Source organism: Carettochelys insculpta, chromosome 2, assembly GCF_033958435.1.
Source record: "Carettochelys insculpta isolate YL-2023 chromosome 2, ASM3395843v1, whole genome shotgun sequence".
NCBI lineage: Eukaryota > Metazoa > Chordata > Testudines > Carettochelyidae > Carettochelys > Carettochelys insculpta.
The window spans coordinates 224260780-224278344 of record NC_134138.1 but is presented as its reverse complement, the minus strand read 5'-3'; the positions used below and the strand labels follow the sequence as shown (position 1 = coordinate 224278344).

At 45.6% G+C, this 17565-nt stretch overlaps 1 protein-coding gene across 2 annotated transcripts in view; it reads right to left on the bottom strand.

Moving 5' to 3' along the window:
- The window catches only part of AGMO (alkylglycerol monooxygenase), a 362759-nt gene that overhangs the window by 155912 nt on the left and 189282 nt on the right, over positions 1-17565 (bottom strand). For both annotated transcript variants that reach the window (XM_074984668.1, XM_074984669.1), the window contains exons 6-10: positions 16044-16110; positions 13007-13072; positions 12834-12913; positions 11226-11360; positions 753-869 (exon numbers count right to left, since the gene is read on the bottom strand). In XM_074984668.1, coding sequence (XP_074840769.1) covers positions 753-869; positions 11226-11360; positions 12834-12913; positions 13007-13072; positions 16044-16110 — 465 coding nt within the window. The remainder of the gene's footprint in view (positions 1-752; positions 870-11225; positions 11361-12833; positions 12914-13006; positions 13073-16043; positions 16111-17565) is intronic.

Here is a 17565-nt window from a genome sequence, read left to right as displayed (position 1 = left end):
GCACTTTGCATTTGTCCTTATTAAACTTCATCCTGTTTACCTCAGCCCATTTCTCCAGTTTATCCAGATCCTTTTGAATTATGACCCTATCCTCCAAAGAAGTTGCAGCCCCTCCCAGCTTGGTATCATCTGCAAACTTAATAAGTGTACTTTCTATGTCAATATCTAAATCGTTAATGAAGATATTGAACAGAACCGGTCCTAAAACAGACCCCTGCGGAATCCCACTAGTTATACTTTTCCAGCCGGATTGAAAACCATTAATAACTACTCTCTGGGTATGGTTATCCAGCCAGTTGTTCACCCACCTTATAGTAGCCCCATCTAAGTTGTATTTGCATAGTTTATTGATGTAGCCTCTGTGTTTATAGAGCTATGTAATCATGCTAAAATGAAACAAGCTGATAAATATCTGAATTCAAGGGGGAAAAAAAAGAAGATTCTTGATACTGGAGAGGGAAACCTGGAACCCTACTTTGTTTGTGAAGGAGAAAATATTGTTCATATTATAGAGTACATTTTACTTTCATTATTGTAGATACATTTCTTAGGCTTGATTCCAACCTTAGTTCCACTAGTTTTAAACAGGTAACTGTTAACTTCAGTGGAGTTACCCCTGACAACAGCAGCATAAGTGAGAGCAGACACAGGCCCCTGGAGAGTCTCTTACTTCAATTTTAACATTCAAGGCACCTCAAACATGTTTTCCTAATACCAAACATTGCATTTCAGTAAGAGTGTGAAATACTTACAGCCTTGCTCTCAAAAAGGTCCATATAAAAGCCCAGCATCAAGACAAAATGTACTGTTATATAGATAGAACTATATAGTGGCAATTTTGGATTGAATGGAACCTCTTTTCCAGTGATCTGCAGCAAAACAGAAAATAGCCTTCATTAATGATCATCGTAAGAGCAGACATTGACTCCTTAAGAGACTGGATGAGCAGGATCCCTTGGGAAACAAAGATGAAGGGGAAAAGAGTTGAAGAAAACTGGAAGTATTTTAAAGAAGTCTTACTGAAGGCACAGGAACAAACAATCCCACTGCTTTGTAAGAAATGCAAACATGGTAGGCAACCAGTTTGGCTTAACAAGGAAACCCTTAGTCAGCTTAAATTAAAAAAGGATGCATACAAGAAATAGAAACGTGGACAGTTGACTAAGGAGGAGTATAAACATACGGCTGGAGAATGCCGGGCAGTAATCAGGAAAGCGAAAGCACAACTGGAACTGCAGCTGGCAAGGGATGTGAAGAGTAACAAGAAGGGTTTCTACAGGCATGTGAACAATAAACAGGTTATCAGAGAAGGTGTGGGGAAATTACTGGATGAGGGAGGTAACCTAGTGACAGTTGATGCAGGAAAAGCTGAAGTACTCAATGTTTATTTTGCCTCAGTCTTCACGGACAAAATCAACTTCCGCATGACGGTCCTAGATGATGCAGTATGGTAAGGTGGAGGGCAGCCATCTGTGGGGAAGGAACAAGTTCTGAGCTATCTAGAAAAACTAGATGTGCACAAGTTCATGGGTCTGGATTTAATGCACCCCAGGGTACTGAGGGAATTGGCAGAGGTCATTGTTGAACCTTTGGCCATTATTCTTGAAGACTCTTGGAGATCGGGGGAGATACTGGATGACTGGAAGAAGGCAAATGTACTGCCCATCTTTAAAAAAGAAAAGAAGGACAATCCAGAGAACTACAGCCCTGTCAGCCTTACCTCAATCCCTGGGAAAACAATGGAGGCAATCCTCAAGGAATCCATTTTGAAGCACTTGGAAGAGGGGAAAGTAATCAAAAGTAGCCAACATGGATTCACCAGGGGAAAGTCCTGCCTGACCAATCTGATTAGCTTCTATGATGAGGTAACAAGTTCTGGGGACATGAGGAAGTCAGTGGATGTGATATACCTTGATTTCAGCAAGGCTTTTGATACGGTCTCCCACAACATTCTTGTCCATAAGTTAAGGAAATATGGATTAGATTCTTGGACTATAAGATGGATAGAAAGCTGGCTTGATGGTCGGGCCCAACGGGTAGTGGTCAATGGCTCAAAGTCTGGATGGCGGTCTGTTTCATGCGGGGTGCCGCAAGGCTCGGTTCTGGGGCCGGTGTTATTCAACATCTTTATTAATGACCTGGATGAGGGACTGGACTGCACCTTCAGCAAGTTTGTGGATGACACAAAACTAGGGGGAGAAGTAGATTCCTTGGAGGGTAGAGAGAGAATCCAGAGGGACCTGGATAAATTGGAGGACTGGGCGAAAAGAAATTTGATGTGGTTCAATAAGGAGAAGTGTAGAGTCCTGCACCTGGGGCGGAAGAATCCCAAACATTGTTACAGGATGGGGACCAACTGGCTCAGCAGCAGTACAATGGAAAGGGACCTAGGGTTTATGGTGGCTGAAAGGCTGGATATGAGTAAAGAGTGGGCCCTTGTAGCCAAGAAAGCTAACGACATACTGGGGTGCATTAGGAGGAGCATTTCGAGCAGATCTAGGGAAGTAGTTATTCCTCTTTATTCGGCATTGGTGAGGCTACATCTGGAATACTGTGTCCAGTTTTGGGCCCCCCAGTATAAAAAGATGTGGATTTGCTGGAGCAGGTTCACCGAAGGGCAACAAAAATGATTAAGGGTCTGGAGCACAAGACCTATGAGGATAGGCTGAGGGATTTGGGCTTGTTTAGTTTACAGAAGAGAAGACTTAGAGGTGATTTAATAGCAGCCTTCAACTTCCTGAAGGGGAGCTCTAAAAAGGAGGGTGAGAAATTGTTCTCAGTGGTATCAGATGGCAGAACAAGGAGTAATGATCAGAAGTTGAAGAGGGAAAGGTATAGGATAGATATTAGGAAAAACTACTTCACCAGGCGGGTGGTGAAGCATTGGAATGCGTTGACTAGAGAGATGGTGGATTCTCCATCCCTTGAGGTTTTTAAGTCCCAGCTGGACAAGGTCCTGGATGGGATGACTTAGTAGGGGTTGATCCTTCCTGAAGCAGGGGGCTGGACTAGATGACCTCCTGAGGCCCCTTCCAGCCCTGTGATTCTGTTATCTTTCATTACCTATGTTATTTGCAAACACCAAGGCTGTGTTTACACTACATTCCCCTTTTGGAAGAGGAATGCAAAGGAGGGAAATAAAAAATGTAAATGAACACTGATTTACAAATCTCATGCCTCATTTGCATAATTTCTTCCGATTGCGTTTCTGGAAGAGATTTTGCTGAAAGCAAAAATAGCCTTGTAGATTGGGTTCCTCCGGAGACAAACCATGTTTTCAAAGAACCTTTCTTCCTATTTTGTTTTAGAAAGAAGGGTTCTTTCGAACACTTTGTTTTTTTTTTCCTGAAGGAATCCCGTCTACACGGCTGTTTCTGCTTTTGGAAAAGTCTCTTCTAGAAATGTGATCATGAGGCATTATTCAAATGAAAGAGAAGTTACTCACTGTAGTAATGGTGGTTCTTCGAGATGTGTCCCCATGGGTGCTCCACAATAGATGTCGGGCTCGCCCGGCGCTGCAGATCGGAATTCTTCCAGCAGTTTCTCCTGGATCGTGCATGCGCCGGCGCGCGCCGCTCCCTTGCGCGTCCCCGGCCACATGCACGATCCGGTCCCCGCCAGTTCCTTGACCAACTGCCTCGGATGCTGCTGAAAAACACTAAACAGAGATCCAAAGCGGGGAGGATGGGCAGGTGGTGGAGCACCCACGGGAACACATCTCGAAGAACCACCATTACTATGAGAATAAATGCACACAAATCAGACATCAGAAATGGCAATATACAAAAACCCATAGGAGAGCACTTCAATCTCCCAGGACACACAGTAGCAGATTTAAAAGTAGCTATCCTGCAGCAAAGAAATTTCAAGAACAGACTCCAAAGAGAAATTGCTGAGCTACAATTCATCTGCAAATTCAATACTCTCAGCTCAGGATTAAACAAAGACTGTGAATGGCTGGCTAAATACAAAAGCAGCTTCCCCTCTCTTGGAGTTCACACCTCCAGATCTACTGATGACAATACAACTCAGCCTGCCTGCCTGAGCTAACCTCGTTATCCCCAGCCTTGCTCTGGCCTACTTATACCTGGCCTTGCAGATTTCCAGGACCAGCATCTGAAGAAGTGAGTTAACTCACGAAAGCTCATGCTCAAAACTTTTCTGTTAGTCTATAAGGTGCCACAGGACCCTTTGATGCTGCTACAGATCCAGACTAACACGGCTACCCCTCTGATACCATTACTACGGTGAGTAACTTCTCTTTCTTCTACGAGTGTCCCCGTGGGTGCTCCACAATAGGTGACGACCCAGCAGTAACCCAAGTAAGGAGGTGGGTAATCGGTTTATGTGCAGCTTGCCCCCGAAAGGAATGCTGTCGACAGACGGGTGTCCTCTTGGTATACCCGATGTAGTACATAATGTTTGGCGAAGGTGTCATAGGATGACCAGGTTGCCGCCCTACAGATGTCCTTTAACGCGATGCCCTTGAAGAAGGCTGTTGACGCTGCCACCGCCCTGATGGAGTGAGCCCCAGGCGGGGCCAGCAAAGGAGTCTTTCGAAGTTCGTAGCACATTTTTATACAGGACACAATGTGCTTTGAGATTCTCTGTGAAGAGAGACCCTCTCCTTTTGACCTGGGAGCGAGAGAGACTAGAAGTCTGTCCGTTTTCCGGAAGGACTTAGTTCTGTCTATGTAGAAGGCCAACGCCCTCCTCACGTCCAGGAGATGTAGACGTGCCTCCTTGCTGGAGCTGTGAGGCTTCGGGTAAAACGAGGATAAAACTATAGGTTCGTTAAGGTAGAACTCTGAAGACACTTTCAGAACAAAGGCTGGGTGCAGCTGTAAAGTTACCGCCTCCTTTGAGAATATTGTGCAGGGCGGCGTTGCCATAACTGCTGCAAGCTCACTCACCCTGAGAGCCGACATAATTGCAAAGAGGAAGGTTGTTTTTATCGTAAGGAGATGTAGGGGAACTGTGGCTAAGGGTTCAAACGGTGGGCCCGTTAGCGTGCTGAGCACCAGGTCCAAGTTCCACGATGGTGGAAGCGGTTTCCGAGGGGGTACAGGTTTACCAGCCCCTTCAGGAACCTGGTAACAATAGGATGGGCAAATACCGTGGGCCCCTCCTCTGCATGCCGAAAAGCAGATATAGCGGCGAGGTGGACTTTTAGTGAGGATAGGGAAAGCCTGACCCTCTTGAGGTCCAATAAGTATTGTAGTATTACAGGTATAGGAATGTCAAGGGGAGCTAACTGCTTGGTGGAACAGCAGGCAGTGAATCGAGTCCATTTCTGCTTGTAGGTCTTCCTGGTGGAGGTCCTTCAGCTACTTTCCAGGACTTGTTGTACTCCCTCCGTACATGTGCTTTCTAGGGAGCTGAGCCATGGATTAGCCATGCTTGTAGGCGCAGACCTTGAGGGTGTGGGTGCACTATGGACCCCTGGGCCTGCGTGAGTAGGTTCGGCGCCACTGGAAGGGGGAGCGGTGGGCGGTCCGACATGCGCAGAAGCAAGGGGAACCATTGCTGTTGATCCCACGTTGGGACTACTAGAATCATGCGGGCTCTCTCCCTTCTGGCTTTCTGCAAGACCTTGTGGATGAGCACTGTGGGGGGAAACGCGTAAAGTAGGGGGCCCTTCCATGAAATTGCGAATGCGTCCCCCAGGGACCCCCGCCCCAATCCTGCCCTGGAGCAGTACTGGGGGCACTTCTTGTTGTGCTGAGTGGCAAACAGGTCGATCTGGGGAAATCCCCATGTGTGAAAGATCGGTCGTAGCAGATTGGAGAGGATCTGCCATTCCTGCGTGAGTGCGAAGCGCCTGCTCTGCTGGTCTGCTTTCACGTTGTGAGCACCCGGCAAATACAAGGCTTTCAACGTTATATTGTTGGTGATGGACCAGTTCCACAGCCGGACTGCTTCCGCACATAGGACACGGGATCGGGCTCCCCCTTGTCGATTTATATAAAACATAGTGGAGGTATTGTCTGTATTGATCCCGACTACTTTGCCCTGTATGTGGTCTTGAAAATGTTTGCAGGCGTTGAACACTGCTCTGAGCTCCAGTATATTTATGTGCATTGACTGTTCCGCAGGGGACCATAGTCCTTGCGTCACCTTGTCGCCGATGTGCGCTCCCCATCCTATGTGGGAAGCGTCGGTAGTAAGAAAAATAGAGATTTGTGGTTGGTGAAAGGGTACCCCTGTTAGCAGGTTCTTGGGGTTTACCCACCACTGCAGGGATCTGCGCTCCTCTGTCGTGGGTGATACCACCCTGCGGACAGTGTGGGATGCCGGTTTGTAGACACTCGCCAGCCAATGTTGTAGGCAGCGCATGTGCAATCTGGCATTTTGCACCACAAACGTTGCCATCGCCATGTGGCCCAGCAGCTGCAAGCACGCTAAGACCGGCACCGTGGGGCTGTATGTAATGACTTGCACCAGCGAACTGATGGCGCGAAAGCAGGCATAGGGTAGATACACCCTTGCTGGAATAGAGTTTATACGTGCCCCTATAAACTCTATGTCTTGTGTGGGGTTGGTCTTTGACTTCGCGAGGTTGATGACTAGGCCCAGCGAAGAAAACGTGTCTGCTGTTACGTGTATCATGTGTAGGACCTCTGCCTTAGACGCCCCTTTCAATAGGCAGTCGTCCAGGTATGGGAATATAAATACCCCCTGTCTGTGCAGGTCAGCTGACAACACTGCCAGGGTTTTGGTAAAGACTCTGGGGGCCGAGGAGAGGCCGAACGGGAGAACCTTGAACTGGAAATGCTCCTTGCCGACCATAGAACGGAGGAATCGCCTGTGTGCCGGGTGGATCGTTATATGAAAGTAAGCATCTTGGAAGTCGAGGGCTGCAAACCAGTCTCCATCGTCCAGTGCCATGAGTATGGAGGCGACTGTGATCATCCGAAAACGTTGTTTGCGCAAGTCCCGGTTGAGGCCCTGAAGATCTAAGATGGGCCTCCAGCCTCCTGTTTTCTTCTCTGTGAGGAAGTAGCGTGAATAAAAGCCTTTCCCCTGGAATTGCTCCGGCACTCATTCCACCGCCCCTACGAACATAAGATGGTCCACCTCCTGTTTGAGTCTCGCCTCGTGGGAAGCGTCCCTGAGGTGGGGCCTGGGAGGAGGTTTCGGCGGTGGGAGCGACTGGAAGGGGATCACGTAACCCGTGGTTATGATCTCCAGTACCCATTTGTCTGCGGTGATCTTTTGCCATTGGGAGTGAAACGGTCGGAGGCAATGATGGAACATGAGCTGGGAATGGCATTGCGCGATGGTAGTGATAGTGCAGCCCTCGACATGCCCGTCAAACTTGTTGCCTTTGGGCCTGCCCCGGGGATGCACAGCTTTGTTGAGAACGTCGCCTACGAGTTCCGTACTGTTGCTGCTGTTGATGTCGCCCTTGGTCGTAGCCCCGTTGGTACTGAGCACGCTGTGGTTGGTACGGGTATCATCTTTGCTGAGGGTAATACTTTTTCTTCCTATATGGAGGGGTATAAATACCCAGAGTTCTAAGTGTAGCTCTGGAGTCCTTACTGGACTGGAGGACCGAGTCGGTTGAGTCTGCAAACAACTTCTGCGTGTCAAAGGGAAGATCCACAATCTTCGCCTGCAGATCCCTCAGGACACCCGATGTCTGGAGCCAGGATTCTCTACGCATGACCACTGCTGTAGCCGTTGAGCGTGCCGCCGTGTCCACCACGTCCAGGGCGATCTGGACTCCGGTCCTCGAAGCTGCGTAGCCCTCTTGCACAATTGCCTTTAGCACCGGCTTCTTATCTTCCGGAAGCGAATCCATGAAAGAAGTAAGCGTGGAGTAATTATCAAAATTATGGTTCACTAGAGCTGTGTCTACACGTGCATGCTACTTCGAAGTAGCGGCACTAACTTCGAAATAGCGCCCGTCATGGCTACACGCGTCGGGCGCTATTTCGAAGTTAACTTCGACGTTAGGCGGCGAGACGTCGAAGTTGCTATCCTCATCAGGAGATGGGGATAGCGCCCTACTTCGACGTTCAACGTCGAAGTAGGGACTGTGTAGTCACTGCGCGTCCCCCAACTTCGAAATAGCGGGGTCCGCCATGGCGGCCATCAGCTGAGGGGTTGAGAGACGCTCTCTCTCCAGCCCCTGTGGGGCTCTATGGTCACCGTGGGCAGCAGCCCTTAGCCCAGGGCTTCTGGCTGCTGCTGCGGCAGCTGGGGATCCATGCTGCAGGCACAGGGTCTGCAACCAGTTGTCGGCTCTGTGGATCTTGTGTTTAGTGCGACTGTGTCTGAGAGGGGCCCTTTAAGGGAGCGTCTTGCTGTTGAGTCCGCCCTGTGACCCTGTCTGCAGCTGTGCCTGGCACCCTTATTTCGATGTGTGCTACTTTGGCGTGTAGACATTCCCTCGCAGCGCCTATTTCGATGTGGTGCTGCGCAACGTCGAAGTTGAACATCGACGTTGCCAGCCCTGGAGGACGTGTAGACGTTATTCATCGAAATAGCCTATTTCGATGTTGCTACATCGAAATAAACTACTTCGATGTAGGCTTCACGTGTAGACGTAGCCTAGATGTGCTGCACAGTTTGCCATTCTCAATAGCAGGGTGGAGGAGGAATATACCTTCCTGCCAAACAGCTCTAGCTTCTTGGCATCTTTGTCTGAACCCCCCGATTTGTACTGAGAAGTCTTTGATCTCTGCTGAGACGATTCCACCACCAATGAGTTTGGTTGTGGGTGACTAAAAAGGAACTCCATGCCCTTCGCCGGGACGAAGTACTTCTTATCCGCTCTCTTGTTCATCGGCGGAGCGGAGGCCAGGGTCTGCCATATGGTAGTGGCTGACTCCATAATGGCTTCATAGAGTGGGATAGTGATTTTGGATGAAGCCAGGGGTCTCAAATTTTTCAGGAGTTTGTGATGTTTCTCCTGCACTTCTGCCGTTTGGATGCCTTGTGTGAAAGTCACCCTTTTAAACAGCTCCTGAAACTGTTTGAGGTCGTCCGGGTGAGCAACGTCCCCGGGGGCCGTGGCCTCGTCAGGGAAGGACGAGGAGGAACCACTAGGGTAAACCGCCCTCGAACTCTCAGGTTCCTGTGGCCGATGGTACACCCTCTCGCTGGAGGATTGCAAAGGAAAGTCTTGGGGTTCTAAAATTAACTCTCCTTGAGATAGCTGTGTTTCCGTCCCTGGCCGGGACTGTCCATGAGGGTATTGGACAGCCGGGGGGGACCTGCCCCTAGGTGTAGGCCTGGGGTGTCTGTGTCCAGCATGATAAGAACGACCATGGCAGCACGGGCACGGGTCCGGGGATGGAGACCTGGACCACTCTCGGGGTGCATACCCCCGATGTCTGGGAGAGCGAGATCTTCGCGATGATACAAATAACGGTGAAGCTGGTTTGTGATAGCACTCCAAGGGATCCAATCCCAGAAAGGGCGAAGGTGGCCCAAGCCATGGTGACGTAGGTTGGAGGAACGGAGAAGGAGGCTCTGGATAGGCCGGTGGAGACCCAGATCTTCTGGGTGGCATGTGCAGCATAAGGGGAGGGCTTGTTGATAGCAGCATTGCAGCCCTGTCCAGAGAAGGGCTGCGGTGCTGGGTTTTTGCTCTTGCCTTTACCCTCCCCTGCGGGGCTGGCACCGCCCCCTCCCGTGCCGGGGTTCTCAGCCCCGCTGTCGGCGCCGCGCTCGGCCCGCTCAGCTGCGGTGCCACGCGGATAATGTCCTCCGGTGCCTGCAGACTCCGTGCCTGTTGGCCCTGCACCGCTGGCGCCGCAGGGGTCGGTGCCGCCTGTGGCAGTGCTGCCGGTTCCGGCACTTGCCTGGCCGCCGCTCTAGGTGCCACGCATGCTGGCTGTTTGGTAATCGGAGGCTCAGCCTCTGCCACGTGCGCTTCTGCGCTGCCACTTGTTTGAGTATGCGGCTGGGGGCTGTGTGCTCCGCGTGTCCCGCTCGCTGAGACCGCCGGCAGGGATCAGGCTGGGGAGAGCTTCCTCCATTTCTGCACCAAGGGGGTGAGGGTAGCCGCCTTCCTTTTGTGGAGCCCAGAGGGCCCTTCTGGTTGAGGCCTCTCCGGCAAGTCGGGCTGGAGAGCCTTATCGAACAGGTGCATTTTCAGCCGCATTTCTCTGTCTTTCCTGGCCCTGGCTGTGAGCTTAGCACAGTGGGAACACTTCTGGGTAACGTGTGATTCCCCCAGGCACTGAATGCATTCGCTTTGCGCATCGGAAGCCAGCATAGCTTCGCGGCAGGACTCACACTTTTTAAAGCCTGAAGAGGACATCGCGGTGAGTCTTTTTGTTGTTAATAGGGCACTTAGCATTTAATTCGTGCCTGTTTACCCGTCGCAGACAACAGCCTGCAGCGGCAGGAGGCCTACTGGCCTTCACGTCCATGCGTCTTCTCCGCTCCTCTCTCTCTTTTTATCATATATTTTTTTTTTTTTTTTTTTTACTCTCTTGCTTTCTCTCTCCCTTTTTTTTTTCTTTAGAAAGAAAAAAAACAATAATTTACACGTAAAACTCTAGCTAATCTGACTCTGTCCGTAGCCTGAGCGGATTCCATCTGCAGCCGATGGCGGTTGAGAAGGAACTGGCGGGGACCGGATTGCGCACGTGGCCGGGGACGCGCAAGGGAGCGGCATGCGCCGGCACATGCGCAATCCAGGAGAAACTGCTGGAAGAATTCCGATCTGCGGCGCCAGGCAAGCCCGACACCTATTGTGGAGCACCCACGGAGACACTCGTAGAAGAAGCCCAAGATCCTTAAATCAGAGCTTTATTTGCATTTTCAATCTCCCTCATTTGGATTCCTCTTTTGAAAGGCAAATATTGTGCAGCCATAGCCCATGTGATTAAGGGTCATATTTTATGACACATGCATAGCCTCTTAGGAATACAAGAGAAACAAGCTGAAGAGTGTTGTTATCTATCTACTGGTTGTGAGAAACAAACTAAAATAAAGGTTTTTAAATGCTACTTTATACAAAACTTTTGAAAATTTCTATCAAATTAATTATGAAAACATGTTTTAAAAATAAACAGTGGTCTGCCTACTTTTCTAAAAGAAAAACACAGTTAAAATTTCCATTTCCTTAGATCTCTGTTTCAGTTCCCTCTCCTTTAATGCTGCTAATTTAAGATAGCATAAACAGATTTTTTTTAACCTTGATCTGTGACCACTAATAGAATAAGCAAATTATATACAACTGAAAGCCTTCTGTGCGTTTAATTTACCACTGGGATTTCCTCAGGCAGGCCAAGTCTAGGTTTTCCTGGTCCCCAACCTGGTCCTTTGAATATTACAGAGAACTTATTAGAGAATCCAGGTATGGCCCAAAATGTGCTCCACATATAAGCCAAGTGACATAACTGTGAAGACATAATAACAGGGAGGTAGCCTTGTTAGTCTGTACCCCAACAAAAGAAAACAGCAGAAATGTAGCACTTAAAAGTCTAACAAAATTATTTAATTTCAATTTTCATTAATAAAAAAATAGCAGTTGTGCAAAACATTGTAATTTACCCTGCTTTTACCAAGGGACTGATTTTTAGATGCTCTGAAAACTCACAGTTCCATCGAAAATGCTGAAATGTTTCACTAGCCATTCTGAATGGACTGTTCTACTTGTAACTGTTTCTAGGTGTATATGACACTCACAAAATCTTTCGTCTTTCATATCAGGCAACAGAATAATTTATTGGTAGGAAATGCTCTTCTATGGTAGGACAGAGGTTTAAATTCCACAGTTGGACCCAGGCCCAGGGATCAGTACCATAATGAGCACTGCAGCATGACAGACTCTAGACCAAATTCTGTCCTGTTTCACATGTTGTGTAACTCCATTACCTTTGAAACGACATGTGAAACGAAAGACTTCAAGTGGCTGTCCAAGTGGAAGGTAAACAGCCTACTGAGAATTGTGAAAAGAGGCACGGATAATTGTCATGCCTTAGCCAACAATCTTTCTCAATTAAACAGGTTCTTAGGCTACATCTGCACTATTCCAGAAGATCAACATGCTCAGTGTTGATCTTCTGGGGTTTGATTTCACGTGTCTGTTATGGACATGTGAAATCGACCTCTTAGGGGTTGCAATTGACCCCTGTACTTCTCATGAGACATGAGGAGTAAAGGAGGTTGATGGCAGAAACTCTCCCATCGACCTTCCCCAGTATGGACAGTCAAGTTAGCCCGAGAACACATACATCCATTTTAGGTACGTAATTGCCATAGCTAGAATTGTGTATCTGTGGTTGGCTTACTTTGCCAAGTGTAGATGTGGCCTAATGTTGAAATTGTACCTCAGTTTTTATTCAGCACATGTTGGCTGCTGATTAACTGCCAAAAGTAATATTAATTGTTTAATAAAGCATTCTGGGATATTTTGAATGACAAAATGTAAAGAAGAAATGTGGCAAAAACAAATTACATAAGACATTTGACTGCTTTTAAAAGAGCAATACTTAGACTAAAGATATGTAACAAATAAAATACACTTTGTATCTTTGCCATCTACTGATAAAGAAAATTATTCTGAATAAGCAGAGCAAAAGACTAATTATTACCAGTGAGGACTGCTGAACTCTCCCATCCTAGACAGAGCATTGGAATAGACTATATTGAAAAACAATCAAATAAAAAATGAGTTTTACAGAAATATTTTATATGTGGTTTATCTGAAATGTTTTAAACAATTGATTTCTGCCACAGCTACGGTAAACACTGAAATAATTACAAAACAATCTGTAGTACAGTATAGTTTGCCACCACTCCCTCAAAAATGTTTCTTTTAAGTATAAACTCACATTAAAATATATAATTCAATAAGAAAAATACATTACCTGGACCTTAAAAGGTTCAAATGTATTTATTGGATGTGTTAAGCCATATATAACTTTATCATTTTCTGCCACAAAAGTTCCTAGAAGAGGGGGGAAATAATCAACCATGAGATCATAAAATTTCCTGTTTGCAATACTAATTAACATTAGCAATGGCAACTTATTCCACTTACCAAAAATTCTATCCCAAATGATGAGAGTACCACCATAATTTTTGTCAATGCAGTAAGGATTCCTGCCTATAAAAAAGTACACCAACAGAAGATCTGTAAATTGTACAAACTTCAACCTAACTACAAAAGTCTTTGCAAGTTTGATTTTTTTCTTACATAAAAACAGATACAAGAGGTTGCTAACTTTCCACCTTTAACCAGCTACAAATTTTCTTATGCCTCACATCTGAACATAAATATAACTTGGGGTACAAATGTATGACTTAGATTAATTATTGTAACTTACATGAAATTAATCAAATTATACTTGGAGTGAATCTACCCCAATGCATGTGTACATACAAAGGTTAAAAAAAAACAAAAAACACCAAAATGAACCAAATTGCAGCTAATGAAATATGTGCCTAATATACACAAAATATGTACAATGATCTTGTTAATGACTTCCTGTTGCCCTGTTGTATTTAGTACAGAGCTCCATATCTTTAAGTTTTATGCATGTGCAAGCAGCCCTATTGAAATCAATGAGGTAAATTCCATCCTCAGGTTAACATAATCAGTGGAATTAAATCTGTACATCAATACGTAAAACTGTCCAAACTCATGGCTAACAGGCTCATTCTGGATTTATAGCAGTGAAAACGAGAACAGAATTTGGCACACTGGGACTGCCAATACTTGTGCAAATGAGCAGGGCTGGACACTTACAGAAACCTACCCTTCTAAACTTCTGTACAGGATAATAGACCCTTAACACATAGCTACAATAAACAGCTAAAGCAGCCATTGTATGTCTAGTTATGTTTGAGCCAGGTTCAAATTAGTAAACTAAGTTTCTCCAAATCACTGTTATGGTTCCATTTACTATCTCTGTTCTTTATAAGATAATGAATGAACCTTTCAAGTTGCCCCACGGATGAGTCAGGGGAACCTCTAGAGCCCTACCTTGTTCACTGTACACATTCCCAAGCTTTTCCCTGTAGCCAGACATGAACCCCCCATTGGCCTTTTCTTCCTCTTCCCCCCCCCACTGGGAGAGACAGAGAGAGAAATAAGCAGGGGAGACAGGTAGCCTTTGATGTCCTGGGAACGCAGGTGTGCTGTCTCGCCCAGCCTCTCTACTATACACAAAAACCAGACAGTGAATGGGCTAGCTAATGGCTGCCCTTCTGGCTGATCTCGGTGATTGACACGCCTTGATCACTTCCCCAGGAAGGACCAAAATGAACCTGCCCATCACCTCCAAAGGTGCCCAATTGTCCACAATTCACAGGTGCGAATTGAGCCTTGCATCTTCCCTGGGAAACCTGGGGTTCAAAACATTCCTCCCAATCGGCCACTTGAGACCAGGAAGAAGCGTACGTGACAAAAGGGGTATAAACGGGCTTGGCAGACCGCCCCCCCGCCCTTTGAGTTTCAATCACCTACACCTGCTGGCCAGGTCTGGAATTAACGCCCAAGACTGGGGACGCCTGGTTCGTATCTACTTCTTCCCGAGGGATTGAGAGAAAGATTCTGGGTCACACTGGATCTAGGAGGCAGGGGTAAGAATTACACCTGTATTACACTTCTTTCCTATAGGAATTGAGGGAAAGACTCTGGTTCCACCAGGTCTAAAAGGCAGGGGTGAAAATCACACCTGCAACTTGCCTTTCTTGTGTACACATTACGTGTATTAGTTTAAACTAGCTAGTTTGTCTAAAACTTTTCTTAAGTTAAATTGTGTTGTTTCCCCTTTAAAAACTGCGAGTACTAACTTGTACTTTAATCATTTGTCTTAGTTAAATTGTTTCTATCTTTGTATAAACAAAAAGTAACTGTTAAAGCCTCTCTAAGTGTAATTTTCCTCTTGCTGCTGTACCCGAACTAAACACAAACCAAAGAACCCAGCCTGCCCTGGCTGCTTAGCGTAGCTGCTGGTATGGCATCACCCTCTTTGCCCCACCAGACCTTTAGCTGGCACCTGGGCATCGGCTCACATTCCCCTACTCCACTAAACTAACCAAGCATATATGTACATTATAGCCTACACTTAACACTGCATATTGTCAAAATTTATGAAAAACTATTAATTGTATTGCATATTTGTAAAATGGGCTTTTCAGTAATGTAGTGCACAGAAAACAGACCTTTCACTGGTACAGTCAAATGCAGTTTTTCTAAAATGGGGCCAATTTATGCTTGATAATGAATGTTTGACTCTAAGGTCCAAAAAGAGTTGAAAATGGGTTACAATATTTATTTATTTTGAACAATGAAAAAAGTAGGATTTGCTATTCCCACCACTTTTCTCCTATTAAAAAGTATTGAAATGTTTTGCACATATTGTCCAAAGTAATTTACATTTGGACAAAGACCAAACCTGAAAAATTCTGCCTGAGAAGTTGACATTTTAAAGTTACAAGCCACTGGTAACCAAATATTATAATAAATATGCTTTTGAAACCTTAAATAGAGTGAACATTACTGTTTCTCCCATAGGCTGGGTCTACACGTGCCCCTTCCTTTCGAAAGGGGCGTGTTAATGAGCAGGTTTGAAAGATGCTAATGAGGCGCTGCAATGAATATGCAGCACCTCATTAGCATAAAGGTGGCCGTGGAGATTCGAAAGTGTGGCTTTTCGAATCACGCGCCGCCCGTGGAGACGGGACCTTCCGAAAGGACCCCCTGCAGTTTTTGAAAGCCCTTCTTCCTATCTATGATCGGAAGAAGGGCTTTCAAAAACTGGCGCGGGGGTCCTTTTGGAAGGTCCCATCTCCACAGGCGACACAATTCGAAAAGCCGCACTTTCGAATTGCCATGGCCACCATTATGCTAATGAGGTGCTGCATATTCATTGCAGCGCTTCATTAGCATCTTTTGAACCTGCTCATTAACATGCCCCTTTCGAAAGGGAAGGGCACATGTAGACCCAGCCATAATGTTTTTTTTCCCTAAAATCCAGCCACATTTCCTCATTTCTGTACCTTTAAAATACAATATAAATAATGACAATAAAAACATACAATGGAAAATCAGATGACAAGATATTGCTTACCATGGTGAACTCTGTGATGACTGGGAGTATTAAGAATCAGCTCCAGAGGTCCAAGGTTATTAACTACCTTTAAACAAAATTAACTTGTAAGTGAATTGGCACAAACTGTGTAAATCAAGAAAAAAAGAGAAGGAAAAATTGGAGGAGGGGAGACATATAATGAGGCTAATTTACACTTACAAGAGAACTACATCTGGAAAGATTTGTACATAAAGGAACACGGTAGTAGTTAAAATAATGTGCCACTAAAACCATTACATACTATTGTCAGCTACTATGTAATAGGAATTTTTATGAAACTGGTGTATAGTAAAAGCTCCACAATGTAAATTAAAATTGGGATTTTTTTATAATTAATAATTTAACATATAAAATAAACATCTGGCATTTTAAATTTTATTGCTCATAATTCCATAGGGCTCCTAGGTTTGCTACCTGTTCATGCAGCCTTTGTCAACTGAGCCACTCCTAGAATAAATGTAATTTTAGTTTAGTCTGCAAAATCACCTTCATTAGAGTCTGTTCTAGAAATGCTGACTTCCTTAAGTAAATCTACTTATCCTCTGAGGGGAATGTATCAGTCTTCCAATAATATCTGAACGTTTGACATTGTGATTATTCACGATTAGCAAAAAACCCAAACCCACCAATTATAACTTTCTAGAATTTAGGAAATGTGAAGAACAGAATTTGTCATTTCATCCTCTATGGCAGTGGTTCCCAGCCCTTTCAGTAACACAACATACTTCAATGAGACAATTCCACAGCACACCCACCTTCTTCAGCTGAACTGGTTGCTCATAAACATCACATTTACTCACATCTACTAAGGTTATGATCTTACTAAAGAGGTTTGTGACACAGTAGTGCATCCAACAAGATAAACAGGGTTAAAATGCATTAATGTTTCAAATCCAGCACAGAATACACCTTCTTACACAGCAAGCACAGACACATTTTCAAAATCTGCTCAATGCCAAGCTGCATCTACACTACGAGATAAAGTCAATTTTTAATTAATTTAATTTTAACCTTGTTATTATGAATTTGAATTAAGTGTCCACAAAGCTTCTTGAAATTCAACACATCTTTTTTCCATGTCAAGTTTCCACGTCCCCATTGCCCTGTGCAAGATCAACAGCATGAGCAGTGCATTGTAGGTACCTATCCCACAGTGCCTTAGCCCAGGTTGCTTGTGGGTGTTTCATGTTTGAATCCCAGAATGCTAAGCATTGTCCCAGAATTCACAGTACCAGTAACCACGCAAAAATGAACTGGAGATCGTGCCATTTCCTGCTGCAGCATTCCAGCACAAACATGGATCCTCAAATGTTTCAACTCACAGAACACAGTTTTGGCAACCACATTGGCTGTCGTGCAATTTTGCCTTCAATTACAAAGCTCAGGGATGGTTCACTATCAAAATGATTATGATGATGACAATGATTTGGAAGAGCAAATCTCCCAACTACAGTCCAAGAACTCAGAGCTGCTGGCTGCCCTGGATGCACTGGTGACAGTG